General features: G+C 49.3%; 8 protein-coding genes across 8 annotated transcripts; 6 read left to right on the forward strand and 2 right to left on the reverse strand.

The window, feature by feature from the left end:
- Positions 1-856: 856 nt before the first annotated feature.
- On the forward strand, positions 857-2,622 carry P174DRAFT_422528 (cytochrome P450; the record flags this gene model as incomplete). The annotated part of the gene is made up of 3 exons (XM_024825054.1): positions 857-1,269; positions 1,353-2,383; positions 2,459-2,622. The coding sequence occupies 3 exons, from the start codon at positions 857-859 to the stop codon at positions 2,620-2,622; spliced, it is 1,608 nt and encodes a 535-aa protein (XP_024679946.1).
- Positions 2,623-2,704: 82 nt separating this feature from the next.
- P174DRAFT_513887 (MFS general substrate transporter) lies at positions 2,705-4,567 on the reverse strand (the record flags this gene model as incomplete). Its single annotated transcript, XM_024832026.1, has 4 exons — positions 2,705-3,512; positions 3,571-3,945; positions 3,966-4,319; positions 4,376-4,567. The coding sequence occupies 4 exons, from the start codon at positions 4,565-4,567 to the stop codon at positions 2,790-2,792; spliced, it is 1,644 nt and encodes a 547-aa protein (XP_024679947.1). The 3' UTR covers positions 2,705-2,789.
- An 813-nt stretch (positions 4,568-5,380) lies between these two features.
- P174DRAFT_513888 (acyl-CoA thioesterase) lies at positions 5,381-6,839 on the forward strand. The gene is made up of 4 exons (XM_024832027.1): positions 5,381-5,604; positions 5,687-6,110; positions 6,190-6,581; positions 6,644-6,839. The coding sequence occupies exons 1-4, from the start codon at positions 5,497-5,499 to the stop codon at positions 6,689-6,691; spliced, it is 972 nt and encodes a 323-aa protein (XP_024679948.1). The 5' UTR covers positions 5,381-5,496; the 3' UTR covers positions 6,692-6,839.
- Positions 6,840-7,746: 907 nt separating this feature from the next.
- On the forward strand, positions 7,747-8,028 carry P174DRAFT_374546 (uncharacterized protein; the record flags this gene model as incomplete). The annotated part of the gene is made up of 1 exon (XM_024822585.1): positions 7,747-8,028. A coding segment is annotated over one exon (282 nt), but the record flags the coding sequence as incomplete, so codon positions are not given.
- A 743-nt stretch (positions 8,029-8,771) lies between these two features.
- On the forward strand, positions 8,772-9,417 carry P174DRAFT_432817 (uncharacterized protein; the record flags this gene model as incomplete). The annotated part of the gene is made up of 2 exons (XM_024825773.1): positions 8,772-8,906; positions 8,941-9,417. 2 exons carry the CDS (start codon positions 8,772-8,774, stop codon positions 9,415-9,417), a joined length of 612 nt encoding a protein of 203 aa, XP_024679950.1.
- Positions 9,418-9,670: 253 nt separating this feature from the next.
- On the reverse strand, positions 9,671-10,807 carry P174DRAFT_452706 (putative extracellular soluble lytic transglycosylase). Its single transcript, XM_024829100.1, has 2 exons — positions 10,358-10,807; positions 9,671-10,298 (listed from the first exon to the last, which is right to left on the reverse strand). The coding sequence occupies exons 1-2, from the start codon at positions 10,498-10,500 to the stop codon at positions 9,692-9,694; spliced, it is 750 nt and encodes a 249-aa protein (XP_024679951.1). The 5' UTR covers positions 10,501-10,807; the 3' UTR covers positions 9,671-9,691.
- A 2,861-nt stretch (positions 10,808-13,668) lies between these two features.
- Positions 13,669-14,469, forward strand: P174DRAFT_432819 (putative allergen; the record flags this gene model as incomplete). Its single annotated transcript, XM_024825774.1, has 1 exon — positions 13,669-14,469. One exon carries the CDS (start codon positions 13,669-13,671, stop codon positions 14,467-14,469), a length of 801 nt encoding a protein of 266 aa, XP_024679952.1.
- Positions 14,470-15,026: 557 nt separating this feature from the next.
- Positions 15,027-15,969, forward strand: P174DRAFT_461950 (putative short-chain oxidoreductase; the record flags this gene model as incomplete). Its single annotated transcript, XM_024830068.1, has 4 exons — positions 15,027-15,307; positions 15,360-15,541; positions 15,591-15,806; positions 15,827-15,969. 4 exons carry the CDS (start codon positions 15,027-15,029, stop codon positions 15,967-15,969), a joined length of 822 nt encoding a protein of 273 aa, XP_024679953.1.
- Positions 15,970-16,043: the final 74 nt, after the last annotated feature.

Below are 16,043 nucleotides of genomic sequence, written 5' to 3' on the forward strand. Positions count from 1 at the left end.
ACTTCGTTGAAACAGACTGAGAGTAATAGGGTAGGAAATGGAAATGAGGGCAGAGGATCTTTCTGTCTCCGATGTTCTCGTTCCTGTGTATCGAGTCTCTGATAGATCCGTCCTCTCGATCCCGACTTATGCCTCTTTATATACCCATGGCTTTTGCGGAGATTATTCGATTTTTATTGACACCCTGTCTTCTATTGCTGACTCTCAACTCATCTTCCTTTAAGAATACACTCGTTATGGACTCGGCAACTGACTCCCTGCAGTGGGTACTGCTATAGTAGACTATCCAGGTATTTTTGCCAGGGAGCAACATCCACTCGTCCCGCTGTATGTATCCTTGCTCGGCACTTGCATCCTAGCGCCACCCTCAGCTAATCAATCCCACCAATGAGTACTTCTCTATAAAATAGATCGCTGAAGGCATCGCTTGAGTCGGCTTGACACATGTCAGCTCGTTCTTGGCAACGTAAGCTCAAGGACGAAGGTAATATCCGGAGGCTCAGTTCTGCAGCTTTGACTGAGTCAAGATCAATTCAACCGGAGCGTAAAGAGCTAAATTCTCACTGCAGCCGGTCTAGTCATCAACCTGGAAGGAAAGCCGTCGCTAGGAAGACTATACCCTGCTGATACAAAGCAACCACTACGATGTGTATACACATGGTATCGCAGATGATACTCTAGCTCCAATACAAGTATAATACCTTCTTTTCTGTGCCCTTATCTTACCGGCTCATTCCAGTCTTTTGTAGGTCAATCATATGCAGTTGTAGAAATGCAGCGATTCTCACATCACGGTGTCCTACACGTCTTTGCATGTTCAGGGTAGAAGCCATCTGTCCTGGAGAGATTCACCAAGATGTCTTACACCGACAACGATGCTCTTCATTTTCTAGCTACATCTCTCGCTGTTTTTATTGCCCTATACACCCTGATCCATTGCATCATCTCCAAATCCATCCAAGAAGCCGCCCAGCAACCACCATGGCTCCCGGAATCTGGCTGGCTGGGCCTACGCGCCATGCGTCAGTCTTTGCAAGCGGACAGAACACAGACATTTCTGGCACTCCAAAGCGAGAGGTTCGCGAAGATGAATCGGATGACATATCGCACCAGATTTCTTCACCGATTTGCCATTCACACTTGTGATCCTCGCAATATCCAGGCAGTTCTCGGCACGCAGTTCAATGATTTTGGGCTGGGGCCAGTGCGACGGGCGAATTTTCGGCCTCTTCTGGGAGATGGGATCTTCACAGCTGATGGGCCGTACTGGTGAGTGCGAAATTTCCAAGTTGCTCTCTTTTCTGGACTCAACAGGGAGAACATACTAAAGCGGAAAATTTGCCTACATGCAGGAAACATTCCCGCGCTCTGCTGCGTCCCAGCTTTGCAAGAGACCAAATCTCCGATCTCGACCTGGAAGAACGCCATGTGCAGAATCTGCTGTGTGCACTCCCAGTCTGCCACGATGGTGGCCGGTGGACTGGCCCCGTTGATTTGCAACCGCTCTTCTTCCGGTTGACTCTCGATTCCGCTACTGAGTTTCTTTTCGGCCACTCCGTTGATTCACAACTAACTGCGCTGCTGGCCGAAAACGCTGCTAGTGATGGGGCGAGTGGTCTGGAGGCTTCTTTCGCTCGTGCGGTGAATACTGCGCAGCAATCTCTGGCGACTCGAGGCCGCCTGCAGGAACTGTATTGGCTACATAACCCGGCTTCGTTTCGGGAAAGCTGCGCAGATGTCCATTCCTTTGTTGATGGATTTGTTCAAATAGCTCTTGAGCGAGCGGCGTCCCCCGAGACCCAGCTCCGGGAGAAAGGTGCAGAAGAGGAGGCAAAGGAAAGGGACAAGGAGAAGAAGTATGTGTTTCTGGATGAATTGGCCAGACAGACTCGGGATCCCGTCGAGCTCCGATCCCAGCTGCTCAACATCCTCCTCGCGGGTCGAGACACCACGGCATCCTTTCTGGGCTGGACATTCTACCTCCTCGCGCGGCACCAGACCATCTTCTACAAGCTCCGACAGATCGTCCTGCGCGACTTCGGGACGTTCGATCAACCCACTGAAATCACATTTGCTCGGCTCCATGCCTGTCAATACCTGCAATGGGTCAATCGGGAAACCCTTCGACTGTTTCCCGTGGTACCTGTGAATGCGCGACGGGCGTTGAAGGACACCTCTCTGCCTGTTGGAGGTGGAGCAGACGGACTCTCCAAGATTTTTATTCGAAAGGGTCAAGTCATAAATTACTCGGTGCATGTTATGCATCGGCACCGTGACCTTTGGGGACCGAATGCCGATGAGTTTGTTCCCGAAAGATGGGACAAGCGACAATCGGGTTGGGACTATTTGCCTTTTAATGGAGGGGCAAGGATCTGTTTAGGTCGTAAGTGTTCTTTTTTCTCTTCTCTTCTTCAATGAATCTTCGAACGATGCCCAGATTAACTTATGCCGAAACTAGAGAAGTTTGCCCTAACAAATGCATCGTATGTGATTGTTCGACTGCTTCAACGGTTCGAGGCGATCGAGAATGTTGATTCGGAAACGGAGACCAAACATCACTTGACTTTGACGGATTGCAGTGGGACGGGTGTTCAGATCCGACTGCAAACAGCAACTTCTTAGGGTTTAGATATGAACATGCTATAGTGTGTGTGAACCATCCGCGGACTTTGGTGGAATTCTGGTTTAGGTACATCCGAGGGCAGTGGGGACTTGAAAAACAGAAATAAAGAGAGCGGAAAAGTCTCCCCTATGCATCGCACGCCCAAATTATGGGTCAAATAACACTCTCACACTTCTGCTTGTGTCTTTTCCGGGCCTCCCTCTGGTGGAGACGCTGGCACTGAAACTGGCACCAAAGGCGTCTTCTTCCCCAAGGGAAAACTTGCAATACAGAAGCCTAGCGCAGTCGCGATGGCACTGACCGCTGCAAGTGCAATAAATACACACCGAAAGGCTTGTGCGTAGGCATACACCACCTTCGCCTTGTAGTCGGTGCTCACAGCTTCCGAGCTCAACTCGATAATATAGGCTTCTGCATTCTGCGCGATTGCAGTATCAATGCCTTGGTGGGCAAGGTACTGTGAAAGCGCATTCTGGAATATTGTACCCCCAACCGCAATTCCAAAAGACATGCCCAAAAATCTGGTAAAGGTATAAGTAGCCACCGCGAAACCTGGGTTTTTCCCGGCCGCAATGGCCAAAACGGCCACGTTCAAGGAGGCTAGAAGCAGTCCCTGGCCCAGCCCGTTGACGAGGAGGATAATCACCCAGGCTGCCGTGGGGGTGTGCACGTCGAAAAGGATTAATAGCCCACTGCCGATCGTGCTTAGTATCCAACCTGACCAGACGGCCCATCGAAATCGGCCGAGTTTAGTGATCATAATACCGGTGATGGTGGCGATTGGGATGTTGGTGAATGTTCGAGGGATGAGAGCCACGCCTGTTAAGATTGGAGACATGCCTTTTACGCCTTCAAAATAGAATGGGATATAGTAGAGTTGGCCCAGGAGCTGATGAGAGGGTTAGTGGGCTAAAAAAAGAAAAAAGGAAAGAGTCGAGAGTACTGACCAGAAAGCCTTGAGCGAAGGAGCAGATCTGCGCCGCTGCAGCAGACCAACTGTTAAACACAGACAGCTTGAGAAACGGCTCCTTGGTGCCATACGCTTCCCAGACCAACGCTATACCAACACCGACAATGCCGACAATCAATGGCACGAGTGTGTGGAAACTACCCCATGGGAACTGCACTCCTCCCCAGCTCAGGGCCATTAGAAAGCTGGTTGCACTGGCAGTGAAGAGAAAGCCACCAAACCAGTCAATCAGTAACAATCTGGACATGAACGAAGTCTCAAATTGCTGAAACTTCAGCCCGAGGGGCAGGGTGATCAAACCCCCTAAACAGAAGGGAAAGTTGATATAAAAGATCCATCGCCAAGTAGAATACTGCGAAACCGCTCCCCCACCAAGGGTCCCGAGATGGTTCCCAGCGCTGACGCTACCTGCAGATACCCGAGATACTTCGGTCGATGGCGCAGAGGTATGATATCGGTGAAGACCACTTGCACCAGGGCGACGATGCCTCCTCCACCAATACCTTGAATGGAACGGCCGACCAGCAGCTGAGCGATCCCATGCGCGGAACACACGATCGCCGTACCAGCGGCGAAGAGAAGTTCAGAGATGAGCAATAGTTCGCAGCGGCCGAAGATGTGCGATAGTGATGCGATGAAGAGCTGGCACACAGTACAGCTGAGGACATAAGATGTTGCGCACCAGAAGGCTTGAATGGCGGTTGCGTTCAGATCCTCCGCGATGGTCTGCTCGCATCAGTCAATCGACAGCTGCATTTGAAGGATAAAACTACTGTACATACAGGCAATGCTGGGATCAAAATGGTGGTATCTAACCCCACCACCATCGAGATGACGGAGAGCGACCATATCGTAATGTAATTCTGTCGAGTCGGGGACCAGGCATCCGGTGGTGGTTGTGCTTGTCGAGTAACAATAGCTGATGCCCTCTCTTTCTCAGAGAGGTCGTTGCGTGCTGGCGACAAGACGGACATTTTCCTCCCCCAACTTGTTGAAGATGGGATATTTGAGGATGAGAAGAATTAAACATGGTGGGGATAGGACTGATCTGCAGTCGCCCACAGCAGACAGAGACAAACTTACCACATCCATGATATGTGACAGCTCTCTACATTTGTTATGAGTACTATGATTTATGAAATACCCATACAGGTCTTGTGAGCCCTATCCCATACCTACATACCTGGTATTTTTGAAAGTCCTTCATCACTGCATGAGGGAGGGGAAATCGGCCATCTCACGCCATGCCCAGCCAGGCCCAGGTTACGTATGCAGCTGACCTTTACTTATTAAAATCTATACTCTGTTGAATCCATGCTAACTGACTTTTGGCTAGACGGCTGCTCTGCAGACTAAGAAGCAAGCCATACATATGCCTGTGTAGATAAATGATATATGTGAAAGGATACTTTAGGTAATAGACTACTACATAAGGCACCATCTAGCAAAGAAAAGTAAGGTATCCGCCCGCTTTGAACCAACACCCCCGGCCTATTTCTGGCATTGTAGCTGGCTTTGGTTGGATGATGACTTTTAGGGCGGGGAGAGAGACCTATTAATTATGAGGCAACCATCGGCGCTGGCATGTGGTAAACTATCCAATTGAGCTTTTGGGCAGAAGCCGTATTTTTGGCAGGACTGAGAGATTATTGCCACTGTATGTTTCCGGAACGTGTAAGTTACCGACGGCGTTCGAGCGTTCGGGCCAACCTGGAAAATAGTAAATCCGCAGGTTTACCCAAGCGGTTGGCCCAGAGTGAGAAGCGGTTGCAGCTGCACTGCATCCTGCCACCTCTCAGCTCGACAATAATTCAAAGAGCGACATTCATACGAATCCTGCCAACCACATCTGTACCCTATACCTTTAATTCATCGATCGTCGTTGCTCGTAAACGTTTTGAAGATGGCCAAGACACATACTACTCTCTTTCCAACCCCACCACTAGACGAATGCAAGGCGCTGATTGAGAATGTGTTTGAACTGACTCCTGTGCCCAGCAACGATGGCCAAGTAAGTTTAGCAACTAATATGTCTGGTGTACTAACTCTAGAAAAAAATAAATGGAATCAGGTCTCGACTGACTGCCTGACAGGCTGTCTTCACCAACACCCGTCCTCTATGGCATCCCTCTGGATCCCGTGGAGTATACGGAGGGACTCTCATCGCCCAGTCCCTCTCAGCAGCCATGCTCACTGTTCCCTCTACTGTCAACATGCACAGTATGCATTGCCATTTTCTCATTGCAGCGACAGCAGAGACACCCATTTATTACCATGTTGATCATGTCAATGATGGTGATAGGTTGGTAACTTGTATGGTGAAAGCCAAACAAAGAAACCATCTGATATTCACAGCAGCTGTGAGCTTTATTAATAACCACAGCAGTATGGGCGAGAAGGTCCTAGAGCACTCCAGATCGAAACCTGATGTTTCAGTGCCGCAAGATCCTGCGGTAATCACAGGAGAAGGTACTGGGAACGGGCTGTTTGAATCTCGTATTTTGGACAGTGACATTGGTAGGTATTGTCGGATATATCCTGTGAAATGTGATGCTGCAATTGCTTATGAGACTTCTGGCTTTAAATCACTAAGTAGATGACTTGCTTCGTCCATCAGACAAAAGATATAGACGTTTCGTGCGATTAAGGGGAACCATATCTAACTCTGGCGGTTCCAACGCACATATATTGGCACTCACATACTTAACAGACACCTATTTTATTGGAACCCTGTGGCGAGTCTACAATCTATCGCCTTACCCTTCTCCACCACCTACAGATCAGGAAGAGCCAAACCAAAAGGCCGAGGAAATCGAAGTGATGGCCAGCCTTAACCATTCCATATACCTACATCACCCACAGGCGATCCGAGTAGATGACTGGATGCTCACAGAAATGGAGACTCCATGGGCAGGAAATGAGCGAGGTCTGGTTGTACAGCGGATATGGTCCACAGATGGAATTCTCGTTGCTACCTGCATTCAAGAGGTGAGTCAAGGACCCCCTCTCCTACCTCTCGAATTCGCCAACAGTATTGACAAACTACATAGGCTTTGGTGCGGCTGAAGCAACATGAAACTCCGAAGCACATGCTATGAAGATCATTTCTGATTTCGTATGTATGCCCGTGAAGCTGAAAAGGGATAAAGGCAAAGAAGCATGCCTGCAGTTTGTACTTTTTTCCGCATTGCATTGTCTAATTAATAATGTCAATGCCTATTAAGAGAAGCGGCAATGGCATTCCATCAATAAAGCTTAGAGCTACAGTAGGATTATCACATAAAACGCGCGTCCAAACTATCGCCCTAGGCTCCTAGCCTGACTAAACTCACTGCAATTAATCTATTTGAATAAGAGCTAATGCAGCTTATTTTCTACTTAGCTCACCCTCTTGTTGATCTTTGAATACCACTCGGCCCAAGGGGGACAAAAAACAACAACAACAAAAAAAAATATAAATTAAAATAAAATAAAATAAAATTGAGGCGCCCAAGACGACAAAACCAAGACGACAAAACCAAGACGACAAAACCAAGACGACAAAACCAAGTGACCAAGAGGCTGTAACTTTGGAGGATGATGATAAAGGGGTGTAATTTGGCCTCACTCTGCGGTATGGACTCCAAACACTCAGACGATGGGAGTCTAACAGTAGCGTGCGTAAGCATGGTTAGCGTTGCTTTGTGCTCCATTGAGATGATGCCAGACTTACCACCATTCCTGAACTCAAGGTAGAGACTCTCACGAAATCTCTCTACGACCAAACTTGCCATCGCAGTAGGCGGCGTATTGAGCCAACCGGTCCAATAGAGGATCTTGCGTAGAAGGTTTGCAAAATGATAAGCGTGAGGAGGCAATCATAGCAGGCCGTGTGTCAAGGGTATCCAGTTCCTCCAAGTCCGCGAAACGCGTTATCACCTTCTCAAACACCAGTTTCTGGAGGTCCGGGAGATCAGCGGCTAGTCACTTGCCTACAATCATCGATCTGACCATTGCTTCAAGGCAGATGTGATAAGGCAGAAATGCGGTGCGACGGCTACCAATTGATCTCTCAAAACCCAATTCTTATGCGAGAGAATCAGGAGAAAACGCACCAAAAGCACCAGCATACATAGACATATGGACATTGCTACTGAGGTGTCTCAGCACATGACCTCAACACCACCCTCATCAAGCTAGGATATTGACCAACCTTGGAACCCGGCTCAGTACAAGATTCAAACAGACCGGCTCGGTGGACAATCTTAACCGTGCTGTCAAGGTTGCGGAAATGGCAGTAGACGCTACACCTCAAAACCATCCAGATCGAGCTAGGTGGCTAAGCAACCTTGGAAATTTGCTCTGCAAACGATTCCAACGGACCGGCTCGATAGACGATCTCAACCGTGCCGTCGGGGTAGGGAACATGACAGTGGACGCCACAAGATCACCCTGATCGAGCCTGTTGGTTGAGCAAGCTTGGAAAATGGCTCGGTAGACGATTCGAACAGACCGGCTTGATGGACGATCTCAATCGCGAACTCTCTATTTGTGACATTATGATGGTTTGCCTTTACACCTGGTTGAAACATTCTCTAGGAAACCCCCATCATCCTGAGGTCAACTTGAGGAGATTCATTGCATCGGTTTCTATCCTGCTACATGGTAACTGGGTGTGGGAGACGTTCCATCAACAAAGGCTTTTTGAAATGAAAGTATTCTGTTGATCATCGGCTCAGAGCAGTCTTGCTTGAATAGTCTTGAGAAGACGACCACTGTCTCGAAGCTTGATATCTTCAATTGGCCAGCGTTGACCTCCGTGAGCTGGCCATTACTCCTCCTTCATCTATTCAACAGCTTCAGCTCATTATCACCTCTCGTCGTTACCTACATCTCGATTGGTAATCTTGTGCTAGCACTTAGGCCTGCTATATAAAGTCATTGTTCTTTCGCTTGTTAATCCGTCTTCATTCCTCCCTTCATCCATCAGGCTTAGCTTTGGAGGAATACTATCTACCATACCCCTTACAAGTCCATCGTGAGCACACAGCATACCCATCAATGAACTCGCAGAGCCTCAAGAAGCGTCGCACGCGTGATGCAAACGAGGAAGCTCCGAGCTCCGAGCGGGCACAGAAGAAATGCTGGATTAAGGACTCTTCAATATGCAAAGTCATGGATGGATGATCTAACAAAGTCATGTATAGACTCAATCAGGACGGAAAGTTCTTTGACTTCACATTCACAGTCCAGGGTGAACAATTCCATGTTAGCAAGCTCGTGCTGTCCACTATTTCTCTATACTTCGCAAACAAGTTCGAGGCAGAGTGGAAAGTGAGTCTCTCACCGCAGAGACATCTGAATGCAGTACAAGGACAGATCTAACGCGAGCCAGTCAGGAGCATCCGTGGATCTAAAGCAAAAGCACAGCGTGGAAACATTCTCGACTATGATTGAGTACATATACACCTACAACTATGAGCAACAGACCGGGTGGCTCTTCGATTTTGAGCCTTCCGAATTGGTAGCCTTCCATTTTGAACTTTGCCACATGGCTAAGGACTACGAGATCCCCGATCTCAGCGGACAAGTGCTGATGGACCTTCCCTCCGCTGTCAAAACCTTAGACTGTCCAGTGGACCTTTACGATCTGTTGACGGACGGCCAATACATTTCTGACTCGGAATCTGGGAAGCTCTTTGTGGCAACCGTCGCGGATAACTTCCACAACATGGATGCATTTACGGAGTTGGACCGACTAAAACCGTTCCTGGTTAAAACCCCTATTTTCGCAGCGGACCTAATCTATGAGCTCATGGAGAGAAGGCTCATGAATGGCCAGTGAGGCAATTCATGACCCTGGTTTGCTTTCATGTATAAGAAATCCATCTCTTTTACTCTAACACATGAATCGAAACAGCAAGATTGAACCTTATATTTGCCTGTCCTGTTATTATATTTGCTACTATTTGGTGTTTTTCTCCCTTTTGACGTTATGCGAAACATTGGTCAAGCTGCTCTCGGAGACATTAGTTAGGAAAACCCGACATTACGACGGCCTTCCAAATTCCACATAAGCTACATTGGTTTCCCTATTACTATAGACGTCGCTAAGCCTCCTAGCATAAACTGCCATCACTGCACGACTGATCACAGTGATAAGTACCAATCCAGTTATCCTCTCCATAAACATCCAACCCCATCATCCACCCATTAAGCACCTGGTGCAAGTAATCCAGATTCTGAGGCATACCATGCGCCTTACCCTCAGCCGAGCAGGGGTAGTCCTCCGTCAACCCTCTGTTCCCATTAAGCCCGCTCCCGGCAGTAAACCACCCATTGTATGAACCCAGCGCCTTAATCGCGTTCCCACCCGACGCATCAAGCTGCGACTTGAGATAGTGCGTTCCAGCGTCCACGTTATCCTGGATACTATCCGTACACTGGCCATTCGGGTAATTGTCACACGAGACCTGCATCAGCCCTGGTGTGGGACCCCCGGCGTTGGCATTGCAGGAGGACTCTTGCATAGCGATGACGGCGAGAACGACCGGGTTGACATCGTACTTGGATGCGCTGCTTTGGAAGTAGCTGTCGTACTGGGCGCAGGCGGAACCAATGCCGTTGTAGAAGTCTTGGAGGCTGATGGTGTAGACGTTGTCAATGGAGAGGAAGGGAGGGTTCCAGCCGTTGGTAGTGATGCCGGTGTTGAGCCAGTCTTCAGATCTGGATTTTACTGTTATCAGCAATGACATGAAAGGTAAAGGAGGGCAAGGGGACGGTACCCGTTTGGGCCGGTGCTTGGGGTGACATTTTCTGTTGCACCTTGCGCCTTTGGATTTTTACCGACACCTGGGTTGGCGGACTGAGCGGTGGCGCCAATAGCGAGGGCCAGGGAAGTCAGGGTGATGCTTTTGAGGACGGCCATTGTTGCTCTTGCGGTTGTTTATCTGTTGTTCGGGAGTGAATCGACTCAGCCGGCAATGGAGCTGTTTAAATAGCTCAGTTTTTCCAAGCGGATTGCTCTGCCTGCCGCAGCCATAATTTTCTTCCAAAAATCATCATCAAAACCAGCACATTGATGCGAATCGACCAGTTTCTCAAACGGGTAATTCTGCAGTCCTGGCCATCATGGAACAGGACCAATCAAAAGCAGCCACTCTTCTATGTGGCCATAAGTTCGAGCTCTGACAGGCGCGACACCGATTTGTTTGGCCTGAATGATAGCAGCGATTTCATTGGCAAGCATTGCAGCAGAGTCGTCTTAGCGTCCGTTCGGCATGTTACCTCAGTGCGTCGATCTCGGTATATACCTGCGAGCATTTCGGCCAGTACCGGCAACAAACACGAGTAGGGGATAGTCGGATAACCCCATCTATTTTGAGACAGTTGGCCAACGCCAGCTTTCGGTGACGACCATCGAGTAAGTCTGACGTCTGGTGGCATCGTGATAAGTGATTATGTCAGCAATGCCGATCGCATAGACTCTATACCAATTTCCCTTTTAGGAAATGCGTAAGGTTACATCTGGAGTTGGGGCGGTTTTAAGTAATATCCTTTTTCTAACGGAGGAAAGGGGCAATATGTTTGTCATTTGTGCATGGTTATAGTTAGATTATAGCACCCCGAGATGCCTTGGTTGACTCATCAACCAATACTTGATCGTAACGGCGCATTGTTTGAAACAATTTCAACACACTGAAATTGCTGGCTAGAGGGCTAGTCGCTAAATATTGCCATCACACCTGTCCAAATTATTCTGCAAGTGCCTTACCACGACGTGAGGTTGATGTCATTATCTTCCCGACAGATACATTCTAGCCACTCTCGCCTCCTTCAATCAACTGTGAAGAACAGTATAAACACCAAATTTATCACCATCATTTCCCGAATTTAAAAAATCAAGGCTATTTTGAAGTAAATGCGGGCGTCCCCAGTGCCCCGTAGACTAAACTAAGCATAACCCATCTGCGGGCCGCCATATCTCTGTGGTATGGTTTCTTGAGCATCCGGGGTAAAGGCCATAGCAGAGATTGCTGGATTCAAGGTGTCATATCGAGTTTCGATGGAGTCCTAGAGCAAGAAGTTTTCCAAACTGCGAGTACAGCTTTGTGTGTACGACGAGATACTGGGCCTCCCCGCCAAGGAGAAGTATTCTAGAGCAATGGTTAAAATTGCTTTTCCACGTGCGACGCAAGACAAAACTGTTCTCCTGATGAATAATTGCTGGCAAAATTTCTGTGTCTATCATTCTCGGAGTTTCTACTGTATACCAGGGAAGATAACTCTTCGACTATCCAACTCTCGGCAGCGCTGACTTCAACAGTCATATTTACCGACGAGAGGCACGCCGTCGGTCATTCTTCGCACAAAGTCGACGAAACCTCGGCGATTCCACGAGGCGAGAATGAGTGCAGAGGCAAGAATGCTCTTCTAGTGTGGCATAAGCTGGGATCAAGTGGCATTGCTCTTGGTACGGGGCGTTGACTCAGCAGCTTTAGGGCTGAGATTTGACTTGAAGTATTGAATTTTATCGTGGTTAATAATGAGAATGTCAATCATAACCTATCTAGGCTGTGCAGTTTCTTCTATAATTTTTCACCGAGAATGCCCTGGCATAGGTAGGCGTATGACTTACGACAGCGGCTGCCTGCATGAGCCACCACGAAAAAGTGCCAATGCCCTTTTTGAAAGGTCAATAAAACATCCCATGGTTCATTGTTCGCGTGTTGACAAAATACAGATGGATTGTAATGAGATTGGTGGGAATAATGACAATCTCCTTGCTTAGTCACAACGCTGGCCACTCATCGTTTGATCTCATTCAAAAGCCCAATTTTTTGTGTTTCTGCCCCTGGCCCAGAAAAAGGGAACCATGGTTCGGCCAGCTTGCACACAAAGCACATGAATTTAGGGACTCGTGGGGTTTCTGAGGGAAATCCTATTTTTGAGAGCAGCCACGAATAGGGACAGTATCAAAGAGAGCCCGTGAAGCAGGGAACAATGAATTTGTCTTTGGAAGCTTGTCCATGTGGCACATAGGCTACGGGTCTGTATTTCGACATTCGTCAACATGGGAAAGCCTAGGAATCGACCGAAAGACCTCAATAGCTACAATTCTCCTAGCGACAGAGACTGGTGGAGGTGAGCTCCACTCACAAGACCTTAGGCCCTTCTGATATCGTTATCCTTTCCATTTTCGCCAATAGCCCGTTTGAGGGATCTGATCCTTTCCCGGCACTTGCGAGGCCCAAAAGTCTAGACTCCCCGGTGATATGCTCTTTGTCCTTTGAGTAGGTTTCACAACACAATGAGCAGTCTCATGTTCTTTGTCTCTCGATGTTGAAACGCAAGCATATTAACAAGACAATCAACACAAAGGCATACCAAAATAATGCGAGCTCCGGAGCCACGCAACTTGCCTCCAAGAACCAGACTCTATGTATTGCAGAGCCAGGGTCCCACACAGAGCCACAAGCCAGGGGAAGTAGCCAATGGCATTGAAAAGGCGTACAATTCAGGTACCACCCATGGATTCTGGCCAATCCCAAAACAATACCAGAGATGTCCTGTCAGTGTTTTCAATCAAACTGTCCAATAGGCTACTGTCAGGCTGTCAACGAGCACACGACCGCATGGATCTAGACCATGGCATCACCTTTGTCGGAACCCCAGTCCCATCAGCTTGACCTGTCCATGCTGACGCATACCCTGATCCATCTTCCTCGATTCTAAGGCTCTATCCAAAGGTTCAACCTCCCGAACCAGGGAAAATGACAACCAGCAGCGCCGTGGATGTTCGAGAACACACATTCGACTTACAAACAGTGGGGTGGCGGGCATCAAAGTTTTGTTTCCAGAATGTTATAAAAGGGCCCGAGAGGGACGCTTTCAGATTCTTCCCATTCAACCATCGCATTCATTAACCGGGTGTATACACGCTTTCATTCCCTCATTCTTTTCGGGTTTGATACTTCAGACGCTCTCTTCGAATTATCACTTCGTCGTTGCTCCAGTCAGTAACGGCACTGCCATTCCTTCAGGCTTCTACAACTATCTGAAGCACGCTTGACGCGACATCCACTCTCTCTTCAAAATGCAGTTCACCAAGTCTCTCCTGCTGCTGGCAGCCCTCACCTCCAGCTCTCTGGCCCGTCTGCAAGGCCACGAGCGCCGTCAGTACGCCTCCTCGGCCTCCTCCACAGTCGCTCCCTCCTCATCCTCCTCCTCCGGCGGCAGCTCCGCCTGGACCGGAACCCCAGCCGGAGGCTCCTACGCCACCGCTGGCTTCGGCAGCCGCACCTCCAACAGCGGCAGCGGCGAGACCTACGCCGGCAACGTCGGCAACCCCTGGGGTAGCAACATCATTGAAGTCTCCGCCGACTCGGCCTCTAACTACAAGAACGTCGCCCAGATCAGCGGCCAGAACAGCGAGCCCTGGACCGTCGTCTTCTGGAACAAGATCGGCCCCGACGGCCAGATGACCGGCTGGTACGGCAACGCCGCTCTGACCCTCACCCTCAACGCCGGCGAGACCAAGTACGTCGCCTTTGACGACGACACCAACGGCGGCTTCGCGGCCGCTGCAGGCAGTATCCCCACGGACTCGAACGGCGGGTATGCGTCCACCTGGGGCGAGTTCGATTTCAGCAGCGCCGGGAACGGCGGCTGGTCTGGTTTCGATGTCTCCGCTATCCAGGCGCAGAATGCGGGCATGACCGTGCAGGGTATGCAGATCTGTGATGCGCTGGGTGGCACTTGCTCCAGCATCACTCCTGATGCGGCGTCCGTTAACAATGCCTATACCTCTGCCGAGGCGGCTGTTGGAGGTATTGGTGGAAACCTCTCTGGTGGTGGTGCCGTTCGCCTGGCTGTTACCATTGACTACAGTGGTTAAGTTTGGACGGTTGGACTACGATGACATGGAAAGCAAATATAGAAAATTATATACATAGAGTATAGTTGCTTTGATAGCGACTACTGACGAATGACACTCGTTTACACTGTTTACACTCGTTTAGATTACTGGTTTCCAAGCAGGTAGAAAATAAGCCACAATCGTAGTACTGTTGTATTCAACCATTCGATTGGCTATGCCAACGTGAATCATCCGTCCAAAGTCCGATAGTATGGCTGATTCCCGGTGTATAATCAGAATCCCGAAAATCATCGGCTTTCGCGATGCCAAGACTGGTTGCCACCACAGTAACCCCGATGAAGAGGCATCATCGCTTTCGAACCTACATACCGGTGTACTCATCATAGTTAATATTGATCATATCACCGATATTATCTCCAGCCATATTTCCGATGTAAACTTCCTGTCATCATCCCCTGTAGCACCAACGAGGTATAAATTCCTCGATAACCCCGTACACTTCTTGTCCGATCAGTCTTCAAGACAACCGCGACACAAACTACAATATAACTTTCGAATCTCCCAGAAACATTAAAATGGCTCAAGTCTGGCTCATTACTGGCTGCTCCTCAGGCTTCGGCAGCGAGTTCGTCACTCAAGCCCTTTCCCGCGGGGACAAGGTCATCGCGACAGCACGCACCGTCGCCAAAATCGCCCATCTCCGCGACGCAGGTGCTTCAATCATGCAGCTGGACGTGACAGCCTCCCAGGAAGAACTGGATCATAAGGCGTCTGACGCGATCGCTATCTACGGGAAAGTTGATATTCTCGTGAACAATGCAGCATACACGCAGTTCGGCACATTGGAGGACATGAAGTAAGTCTCTGACTCTATGCACAGGAATGATATTAACGAGCCCTCCATACAGCCCTGGAGATTACCTCTCCCAATTCGCCACCAATGTTTTCGGAACAATCACCGTCACCAGAGCATTCCTGCCGCATTTCCGTAAACGCAGGGAAGGCGTCATTGTTAACATTGGCTCGATGGCCGCGTGGGAGACGTACCCTGCCGTCGGGGCGTACTGCGCCTCCAAGGCTGCGCTGCGCTGTAAGTTCATCTTGGTAACTAGGGTTCAGAGGCCATGCTGACAGAACAGATGCAACGGAGGCTCTCGATCAAGAGACTGCTTCGATCGGAATCAAAACGCTCTTAGTGGAACCCGGCCAGTTCCGAACTGAGCTCCTGAGCGCCAAGAATAGCATGTTCGCTGAGACTAAATTCCCTGAGTATCGGGAGTTGACCGAGGCTTCGTTCAAGTCGTTCCGCGAGGCGAACGGGAAGCAGAGAGGTGACCCCAAGAAAGGCGTTGCGCGTATCATTGATGTGGTCAAGGGGAGAATGCGGCCAAGGGGAAAGAGTGGCCCAAGGAGCTGGCGCTCGGGCCCGATGCGGTGGCAGCCATTCGGAAGAAGTGTCAGGAAACGTTGAAGAAGCTGGAAGAGTGGGAGGAGTTCTCTTGTGGGACGGATATCTAGTCTCGCTTGGGTGTCGTCACTTCTTGGATGTTCATAGGGGTTGTTGGTATGGAGATTTGCGAGGTGTTCGAACA

Source organism: Aspergillus novofumigatus, assembly GCF_002847465.1.
Source record: "Aspergillus novofumigatus IBT 16806 chromosome Unknown P174scaffold_6, whole genome shotgun sequence".
Taxonomy (NCBI): domain Eukaryota; kingdom Fungi; phylum Ascomycota; class Eurotiomycetes; order Eurotiales; family Aspergillaceae; genus Aspergillus; species Aspergillus novofumigatus.